This window comes from Tachypleus tridentatus, chromosome 8, assembly GCF_004210375.1.
Source record: "Tachypleus tridentatus isolate NWPU-2018 chromosome 8, ASM421037v1, whole genome shotgun sequence".
Taxonomy (NCBI): Eukaryota; Metazoa; Arthropoda; class Merostomata; order Xiphosura; family Limulidae; genus Tachypleus; species Tachypleus tridentatus.
In genome coordinates, this window is record NC_134832.1 from 153,966,017 (window position 1) to 153,977,244 (window position 11,228).

At 32.0% G+C, this 11,228-nt stretch overlaps 1 protein-coding gene across 1 annotated transcript; it reads left to right on the plus strand.

Annotated features, from left to right (window-relative positions):
• The first annotated feature begins 1,634 nt into the window (after positions 1–1,634).
• On the plus strand, positions 1,635–11,089 carry LOC143224334 (uncharacterized). Its single transcript, XM_076452726.1, has 5 exons — positions 1,635–1,712; positions 5,642–5,705; positions 7,047–7,123; positions 9,719–9,794; positions 10,676–11,089. Exons 1-5 carry the CDS (start codon positions 1,672–1,674, stop codon positions 10,883–10,885), a joined length of 468 nt encoding a protein of 155 aa, XP_076308841.1. The 5' UTR covers positions 1,635–1,671; the 3' UTR covers positions 10,886–11,089.
• The last annotated feature ends 139 nt before the right edge of the window (positions 11,090–11,228 follow it).

An 11,228-nucleotide genomic window follows, 5' to 3' on the forward strand; every position in this document is an offset into this window, starting at 1 on the left:
ATCTGGGTTGCTCGGAACAACTTGGTCTTCGAGCAGGCTCCGGTGTCGTACTTTTCGATACTGGGTAGGGCCAGGTTCCGCTGTTACTCTGCCTAGAAGCGGACTATCAGTTCCTGAATTTAGGGATGTAAATTCATTTGTAAATATTCATGTTTTCTCTTTCCATTTGTACATATTAATGTTTTTTTGCTTGTTTATATTTCATGTCTTGCCTTTTTGTCCTGTTTTCTTTGTTGTAAATAAATTCAAAATAAGAGCAAAAGAGCTGTCTGTGGCCTTCAGAAAGAAAATTGTAGCAGCTTATGAGTCTGGTAAAGGATTTTAAAAGATCTCAAAATAGTTTGAAATCAGCCATTCCACTCTCTGGAAAATAGTCAACAAGTGGAGGGCTTTCAAAACAACTGCCAACATGCCCAGATCTGGTCGTCCAAGGAAGATCACCCTGAGAGCAGACCGCAAGATGCTAAAATGTCGTTACGGGACTTACAGCAGACTCTGGCTACTGTTGATGTGAAAGTGCATACCTCTACAATCAGAAAGAGACTGCATAACTGTTACTTGCATGGGAGGTGTGCAAGAAGGGAACCTTTGCTCTCTAAGAGAAACATCAAGGCCAGACTGAAGTTTACCAGAGAGAACATAGACAAAGACCAGGACTTCTGGAATAATGTTCTTTGGGACATATGATTCCAAAATTGAATTATTTGGACACCAGAACAGAAGACATGTCTGGCGTAAATCAAATACAGCATTCCAGGAAAAGAACCTCATACCAACTGTGAAGCGTGGAGGTGGAAGTGTCATGGTTTGGGCCTGCTTTGCTGCAGTAGGACCTGGACAGCTCACAATCATAGAATCCACCATGAATTCTACTATGTATCAGAGGGTGCTTGAGGATCATGTGAGACCATCTGTACAAAAATTAAATCTGAAGCGGAACTGGTCCCTGCAACACGACAATGACCCAAAATATACCAGTAAATCCACCAAGAACTAACTGAAAACTGAGAAATGGAGAGTCCTGAAATGGCTGAGTCAAAGCCCAGATCTTCATCCCATTGAGATGCTGTGGGGTGGCTTGAAACGAGTTGTACATGCAAAAAACTTCTCAAACATCTCAAAGCTGAAATAATTCTGTATTGAGGAGTGGGGCAAACTTTCTTGAGACCGATGTCAGAGACTGGTAGATGGCTACAAGAAGTGTCTCACTGCAGTGATTTTAGCCAAAGGGGGTAACACTAGCTATTAGAGGGTAGGATATCCTAACTTTTTCCTCAGTTAGAATATGCATTTTTGTAGCATGACATTTACAGAAGATCTTGAAAAGTCTTTTCTTCAGTTTTAATTGTTTAGTTATATTCGTATAATCTCTCAGTATTGTTAAAATTGAGATTAAATATATATATATATATATATCCAAAAATTTTACAAAATACACAGGATTTCATAGGGTGTCCTACTTTTTTCACATGACTGTATATGTTCTGTTATGTATAGTTCTTGGTTTGTACATATATTCATATACACCATATTTGCTCTGTTACGTATATTTTTTTTCAATAAATCTTATTGTCTGTACACATGCACATTAGAATATAGTGTTTTGTTGTTTTCTCATCCTTAGAATATGATGATATTCAGTGTGCATCTGAGTTTGTTGAGAACAACCGAATGATTCATTATTGTGAAGGGTTTTGTCGTCAACCTTGTAGGTAAGAGAAATTATTTACTTGGAACAAAACACACATGATCAGGTGTGACTCAGTTAAACTACACATAATAAACACTAGAACCTAAAGTAAACAGTAGTGATGGTATATCATTTAAAGGTATTTATGAAGTCGTAGATTTCAGCCACGATGACAATATATCGTCCATTTGATGGGATATGTGTCGTGAAGCATCGAGAGAATACTTTCACAATATAAACAAAATAAGACAGTTATTGAAGTAATTTTTAGGGATACACTTCTAAGAAATTCTAACTAAACTGTATTTCTGTAGGTAACAAGAATTATGTTCCTTTATCATTAATTCTTCATTAAGTTTTATTAACAACAGTGTTGAAGTGCATTCAAAACAAGAACGATGGGATAAAAAATCCCTTTAAACATCATATAAAGATTTACTTATAATTTAGCTTTGAAACCGAAATTAGTATTTTATAATATATAAACGGAACACGATTTAAAACAAACAATACTTACTACTGAATCCATTATAATTAACTGTATGTATGCTCCGTTTTGAACGTTTGTTTATCTGACAATAGATTAACTATGAAACTTAAATGCATTTCATACGGACATTCTTGTAGACAAAGGTTTTTGTATGGATATTTTAGAAACTGTTAGTTGTTTCAAAAAGCATCTAACATTAAAGATGTTCTAGGACTACGTAAGCTTCAACCCTACTTCTGTTAGCCGTAAAGAGACCTACCTTTTACCTACGAATAATAGGACTGACCGTCATTTATGAAATCCCCACAAGTGAAAGTACGAGCACTATCGGCGACAGGGTTTGATCCCACTATTCGCCCCAGTAAACAGGTCACGTCAAGCACTACCTATTGGTAGTATCACGTCTCAGTTGTATACCAGTAATACAAAATTAATATTGAGAAAATGTAGGAACACAATATACTCGGTAAGAAGATCTGAACAAAGCTCAGCAAGGTACAGTGGAGTTATTATACATATGTGATACTAGTAATAGCGTATTGTGATAACAAACAAGGTATAAACTGTGGTTTTAGAACTTATTAAATGAATACATGATAGTAATAGTATATTTTAATAAAAAAAACAGTCAAGACAGTAAGTTAAAAGGTGTTTTTAAAACAGTAACTTCACAGTAACAATAAATACACGTATTTACACTCTAAAATCAAATTGTTGTGTAAATATTTTATATATATAAGTAGCGTTTCTCAGACCACAAGTTAAACTAGCTCTCTCTAGTGTAATCCACTGACAGGTAAACAGAGAGACACATTTCTCTGATTTTAACACATAAAACAACACAACAGGTAAGCAATTCAACAATAAATTAGTCCTTTTAACAAATTTTAACAATAGTATCCCATGATAACAGTATTAGCATGTGATAACAACAGGATCACATTACCAGAACTTCAACAACGGGTAATTGAAAACATCTTCTTAGAACTCATGAATATCACTAAAATATTTTGACAAAACTCTGTCGATATAGATAAAGATAGTTCCAACTATCATCACCTGTACAATCCTTCTATAGAATTAAAATAATAACTACAAACATTTACATACAAAACTGACACATTCTTGTTTAAAAGACAACAAACATCAGCTTCCCGTCAGTAACACCGATTCGAACAGCTCTTGTAACAACACCCTATTTTTCATAAAGAAACAACCATAACATTAAGCACTATTAAAATACATTTATCTCATAATAAACAGCCTGAAAAAAACACACACAATCCTTCTTAAACTAACATATCTCTTGAAAATAACAGTGACTTTATTAAACATAGAGATAAGAATGAATACTTCTCACATATCTCTAACATTCAACATAACTCTCTTTAAACCAGGACTCAGTCTTAGTTGAGGTTTCAACATCTGTCCAAATAACAATTATATTAATGAGCCAGAACATCTTTCTGTCCTTCTTCAATTCTCTGGAAACCAAGACTACGTAAAATATTTCTTAAGAAACCTTACCTAACCGAAAATGAACATAAACCAAACAATGACCCACGTTTGGAGAGTTATATGAAAGTATTAAAAACTGACATAATAAAAAAACTTTAAAATCTTCCAAATAATAACCTATTAATATTAACTGAAGAAACTGTGTGTGTTTTCTTATAGCAAAGCCACATAGGGCTATTCGCTGAGTCCACCGAGGGGAATCGAATCCCTGATTTTAGCGTTGTTAGTCCTCAGAATTACCGCTGTACCAGCGGTGGACAACTAAAAAGAAAACGTGCTGTAAACAATATTTAATGAAACAAAAATATCATAATAATAATAAAGCCAGCAGACAAGGGTGGACCTATTGTAATTCTTAACAAAGATGACCATATCATATTAACAATAACATAATCTAATCATAATCTACAAGACACTGATATATATAATAAATTCTCAGAACGTCCTACAACTCTGTTTATTAAGACAATATCTGATAAACTAACTTCTACAAGACAATAAAATTAACAAGGAAACTCCTCGGTATTTGATATCCAGACAAACTTTCCTGGTATATTGTATCACTTACTTAAAATACTCATGTTAAACAATCCATGGCTGCTGAAAAACTGTCCACTTTTGTTTAATAATGCATACAATTTATTCCCTGTATCTTTCCTCACATGATTAATCCATTTTCATAATATTATATAGGATATTAATAGTGATGGACAGTTACCATCCAACTGTCTTCTTTACGCTATGGATGTTTCTTCTCTTTATACTTACATTCCACATGATGAAGGACTAGAAACTCTAAAGTTCATATTAAACCTTTCTAACCAATCAGAATTCCAAACACTAACTGATCTTCTCAGCCTGGGTTTAAATCTGAACAACTTTGAATATAATAACGAACATTACTTCACAGGTTAACAGTATTGCAATAAATATCAAAATGGCTCCCAGTTATGCCAACTAGAGTCGTTATTGTTAGCCGAAACAAAGTCATTCCAAACATTATTTGAACGTCAGTTTCACTCTTCATAACTCGATCACGTTTCTAATTAGTTATGGTTAACTCTTCAACAATAAGTACCTAAACCATTAAACTTCAGAAACACGTGAGTTAAAACATTAGAGGACTTCGGTTTAAATAATCACTTTCTCTTCAACTGTTTAAAGTAAGTAAAGTTAAAAACTATAGTGTGGATATTTATAATTAGAAGATTTTGTATATAAACTTAACTTCCGTCTTCATGATTTTTATTAGAATCAGATCTATGTAGATAATGAAATAACAGTATCACAAAACATTCAAATATTCTGTAAATATAAATACCTTCCGTCTTATTTATCATTTTCATGTTTATTATCAGACTTCATTACTGCTTATGTCCGTTTTTTTTCTTCTAAAGACAGTAAAGTAAACATGGATGTAGCAAAGTCAGCCTTTTGTCCAACTGCTCTTATTACTCCAAGATTCCTTTTATGTCACAAATAATATTTCTCATTACATCACTCACATTCCATACCTAAGTTACGGTGAGTTAGGAGGAAAACCTCAGTTTTATAATGAATTACACATAGGAACAAAAAAGTGTTTTACAGTATAGTGGACAAATAACTTTGATAAGGTATTAGATTTTAATATAAAATAAATCACTGTTCAGGTATTAAACTTATTTATAAGATTGATTTAATAAAAATAAAAGTCTTTGTGTTCGTTAGACATGATATTTTGTCCTATGTATGGCAGAGACAACTCGCGGTCCTCACAGTCTTCAGTTTTATGTCTCCCGAAAACAAAATGTTTTGTCCTAAGATTCTTGAAACATAATACGCTGCTGCCCTGACAATATCCTAGAAACATTTCTCAAAAGAGAATTATTAAATGTATCGTTGATGGAAGAAAATTATTTGTATCTTAAGTGTTTCTGATCAGTTAACATTTATTTATTTAGGAAAGTTACTTACACCATTGAAGAAGAAAGCAGAGTTTGGCCTCTACCTCATGAACAATACCAGGTAACGTGAAAGTCATAGTGACAGTCAAGATAAAAGTTTTTAACATCAGGATTCCTTTTTAACAAGTTGGTGCATAATAAATAATGTTAATTAATCTACTGATGTTATTTTATTTTGACACTAGTAGATATAGAACTTGTTCAACTATAGTTAAATCACTGTGTTTATGAGTGATGTCGTGACATCTTACTCAAACATTATCCACTGGTATTTACTAAAACTTTGATTAAATTAAGATAACAGTACAATAACAGACATATTTCTAGTGTATTCATGATGTCAGAAAAGCAAGTATTCAAGAGATCTTGATACAAAATGGTGAAACCCAATAACTGTATAACTTTCGAAAGATGGACCCTTCTTTTTTAGAGTGAGAAACTTGGAATCATTGTGCATACATCATTCTGACAGTATTATCAAATATGTTTTCGACTGGAATATTTCTAAACATTGTACTCTAGAGAAAGAAAAAAAATCAAGTGCCAATTCTTATGGACTATTTTAAACAATCATGACAGCATGATGAACAAGGAAGGTCGAAACATTGTCCTCTGCTTATCAATAAAAGTGTTAATACCCATACCAGCCGTTCTCAGATACATTAGTGTTTAAGTTTATGTTAGAGCTTTTGGTCTGTGGTCAATAAACATCACAGCATTTGAGACTAGTATAGTGTACTCGTAAGTTCAATGAAATATCCTCGAATCACTGTCTTTTAAGTTAAACAACATGAAGTGCAGTTTGTCATTCTCATAGGTCTTTGGTGTTCAGTTTATAATTGCCAAAGGTGGTCTCTTGTGATGAATGTTCATAAAGGTTCCAGTAAGAAACTTATTATATCTTATAAACCACACTTTACTTAAATTATGTTAATAATCAGCGAAGTCACAAGAATTTTGTGTATAATCCCACTACACAGGCAATAATATTAACATAATATACTTTTCAGCCACACTGTTATAACATCTGTGACCTAATGGTTATCGGACACTCTCCTGGTAGCAAAACTGGAGAGTTTGAACAAAATAAATATAAATATTAATCCAGTTTTTATAATGTTATTCACTGTTCCCAAAGGGTCGAGCTATCAAAGAACAACTGTTTCTAAAACAGCTCTTAAGCTTTGTAGGTTTAACATTAAAATATTTAGAAAATGTATTTAAAATAGATATCTTGTAGAACAGATTTAGTTTTACTAACTTTTCTTATTTATGTAATGATGTTTTATTGTTATACACAATATGAAACTTTAAACGTGATTTTAATGTTTTCTTTCAATTTCTAAGTTAATTGTTGTTTCGTACAATGAATATATTTTTTATTTATGAAATATTTTTCTAGTTTACCTACATAATGGATTTTTGGGTTCAACTGGCCAACAAAAGCAGCAACTGGACACTTACCAAAGATTTCGTCAGGTGAGATTTGCCTTCCCTTAAGAGTCATAGTGTGCTAAAACTAAAGATTCTTAATTTAGGATTCAGAAATATAAATATGAGTTACATTTTCTAACACGAAACATAATTTATATCTAAGTATATTGTATATAATACACAGTTTATAACTTCTTATCCACGGTGAAGACCAGTGAATTGATGTGCTAGTAGATATATACGTTTCTAAATTTGGTATTATTACATGATACTATGTCATGCAAAGCACAAAAGTGTTGAATGAGCTTTGAAAATGAAGTTAAAGATAGGTAGGAAAAGTTCAATTAAGAGTGAGATGTTTGTACAGCGACTGTTGTCGTCTTTATTTTGTTTTATTAAAATCTGAGGCTTAGTGATTTGTTAACGTTACATTTGTTAACATACTTAACGTTACAATCAGCCAAAGCCAACCTTTATTAATTTTCAAGTAAACTTACAAACACACTTTAACATGAAAAATATTAATGTTTATTGCATGTATTTTTATATTATTCGCACACTATACGTGTATCCAATCATGTATACTGAATGGATATACTATATGTTTTTATAATTGTAATCTGGTCAGACACAGATAAAAGAGTAACTCAATAGCTAAAATGGTCCGTTATTTAGTATGGATAAATAAGACAAAGATACCATTGTCAACTCTAAAACAAAGAAATAAGGAAAAATGACCGTCACATTATTACGCCCTCTAGTGTCAAACACCTGGCCATCTCTATGAAGGAATTTGAATTTTAAATTTTGTGGTCCACAGCTTTCTTAGCTATCACACGATTGAATACTTATTAATGTATATACAAACGTAAATAAGATTTTTATATATCACATACAATAATCTGTACTCACACAGAATAATTAAAAATATAATAGTAATGCAAATATGGTCCACATAAACATACAATGTACAAATTATTTAAGTTCTGATGAAGTAAAATGATCGGAACAATTATACATAAAAATCACATGGTACTAAAATTTAGTGTAATATAACTTCAAGTTACGCTTCTAACTTCAGTTTCATTTAACATCAATAACATCTTCATTTCGGTTCATCACCAATACCAAATTCTATTTAATTTATCTCCAGTACTAGCTTCTCCTTAAATAACTCCAATACTAACTTAATAATAATTTAACTTCAGTACTAGCTTCTCCTTATATAACTCCAATACTAACTTAATAGTAATTTATCTCCAGTACTAGCTTCTCCTTATATAACTCCAATACTAACTTAATAGTAATTTATCTCCAGTACTAGCTTCTCCTTTAATAACTCCAATACTAACTTAATAGTAATTTATCTCCAGTACTAGCTTCTCCTTAAATAACTCCAATACTAACTTAATAGTAATTTATTTCCAGTACTAGCTTCTCCTTATATAACTCTAATACTAACTTAATAGTAATTTATCTTCAGTACTAGCTTCTCCTTAAATAACTCCAATACTAACTTAATAATAATTTAACTTCAGTACTAGCTCCACCTTAAATAACTCCAATACTAACTTAATAGTAATTTAACTTCGGTATTAGCTTCACTTTAAATAACTCCAATACTAACTTAATAATAATTTAACTTCGGTATTAGCTTCACTTTAAATAACTCCAATGCTAACGAAATAGTAATTTAACTTCAGTATTAGCTTCACTTTAATTTAACTCCAATAATAACTCATCACATACCATAACTGAGTGTATGGAATTACTGAATATATCATGTACATTAAACCAAATGATACGTCAAATAGCTAATTACTTATTATAAGGCCCGGCATGGCCAGGTGGGTTAAACGACTTGTAATCGGAGGTTCACGGGTTCGAATTCTTGTTGTATCAAAAACACACTCGCCTTTTCAGCCGTGGAGCCGCTATAATGTGACGGTCAATCGCACTATTCGATGGTAAAAGAGTAGCCCAAGAGTTGGCGGTGGGTGGTGATGACTAGCTGCCTTCTCTTTAGTTTTACACTGCTAAATTAGGGACAACTAACGCCGATAGCCCTCGTGTAGCTTTGTGCCAAATTCAAACCAAACCAAACTTATTATAAGCAAAACTCGTAAAACTACAATATTCTGTAAGTGTTAATTTCGGTTCACTATACTATATTTTGAAATAATGAAAATATTTCATAACGATGTTATACATATTCTGAAGATATCATTTTCAAAGCTCTAGCCTGATCAATGTAGATACTGATTTAAGGCCTCCAGATAAACCTACGAACAGTGAGTTTTTAGTTTCTGATATTTTAGGAAAATCTCAGTTGTTGTTTATATCCTTCTGAGATACAGTAAACATTATACAATAATGACTGAGATGTAAGAAATGACTAGTATTTTTATTACTGTGTATTACAAGTGACACCTGGTCAATATCAATTGCCCTACGATCATCTCACTCTTATTTTTGGCCCAAATCCACTACACCTTTTGTTACTGACCTTGTCTTTCAATGACGTTATGAAGTAATAAAGATACTATAGTATCACAACTCTTAATACACAAAATGTTACTTCATTTGTATTTCAATTTTAACAGCTTTAAGTTTGACTTTAACGATTTCATTTTTATCCAGTGAACAAGTCCTTCTCGTTTCTATTGAACCCAGTAAATCTGAGAGTCTTGTCTATAAGTATTACCCAACTTTTCAGGTAAATAGTCTGTTATTACTTTAAGTTTTGTAATATTCAGGTTGCTTTAAACATTTAACAATTATACAGTTTACAGATTCCAGAGTAAATGTTCGAATATTACTTTTTATTCTAAAATATAACATACGAGTGTCTTTATATCTGTTTATTGTTGTTAATACCAAAACTTCATAACTACCTTTCAAGTCAATATCTTTTACGTTATGCTTTATATCAATATTTCCTTGGTTATATCTTTCAGTATCAGACACCTTGTCATGTGTTATAATTATGAAACACCTAGTCATCTTATATACGGATAAAGTACACAGTTTTTGTTATAATAATATTTCGACTGTCAAATTCATCAATAGATATTTTAATATCATTGAAATAAACTTTCGATGAATGACTTTCTATATCTCAGTCAGCCTTTTACCACAGCTACCAGATTGATCCAAGGCTTCATTAGATGACATTCTATATCTAAAACAGTCTGATATCACTGCTGCCAGATTGATACAATGCCTTTCTTGGATGATATTCTGTATCTCAACCATGTTGATATCACTGTTCTCAGTTTGATACAAAGCTTCATTAGATGGCATTCTATATGTTAATCATGTTGATAACACATCTATCTGGTTGTGTATATTTGTTATTAACTTAAACAAACAAAGAAACAGAACAACATAACGTAAGTCGTTTTCAAAGCACGAATACTTACCAGAACAAGATAATACACAATGATTCGACTTTATTAACAGATAATAAAGAAATCACTATTACCTTATATAGATGATGAAAATGTATTTTTAGGTTTTAATACGGAACTTGTCTTCAGGTTGATACGTACATTGTGGTCGACACTTTTCAATGTTTACTTTATTACTGTTTTCCAGAATATTGAGATCTTCAGTTACTTTGGTGGCTACTTGGGTATGTGGATAGGATACTCTATACTGAGCGTGGCGGGTATTTTGTTGACTCTACCAGCAATTGTGGCTGATAAATATTTGAGGAGATGTGGAAAGGTCCAAACTGAGGAAAGCCTGGGTCAAGAAAAACCGGTTTCCTGTGATACAACAGTTACTGTTATATCTGTGGATTAGAATCCATATTTTAAAATAATCGTTTTCAACATGACGCACGAGAGATGCCTTATTTTATGTTCTTTGAAACAATTTTTTTGATGAAAGTAAAGCAGCTGTAGACAAGCTGTGAAAACGAAATAAAAAAAAAACAATTACCACATGTTTTTACCGCAGACACGTAGCTATAACTGGTTAGTTTTATCAACACACAAAAACACTACGTTCGCCACACAAAACACTACGTAAACTGTTCATAGTTTAGTGTAATTTGATGGTAAGATAGAAGTTTTTTAATATTTAAAATTATAGTCCTTCTGTTAACAATACTGTTCAGTTAGTTCTGTAAACGTACATAAAATAG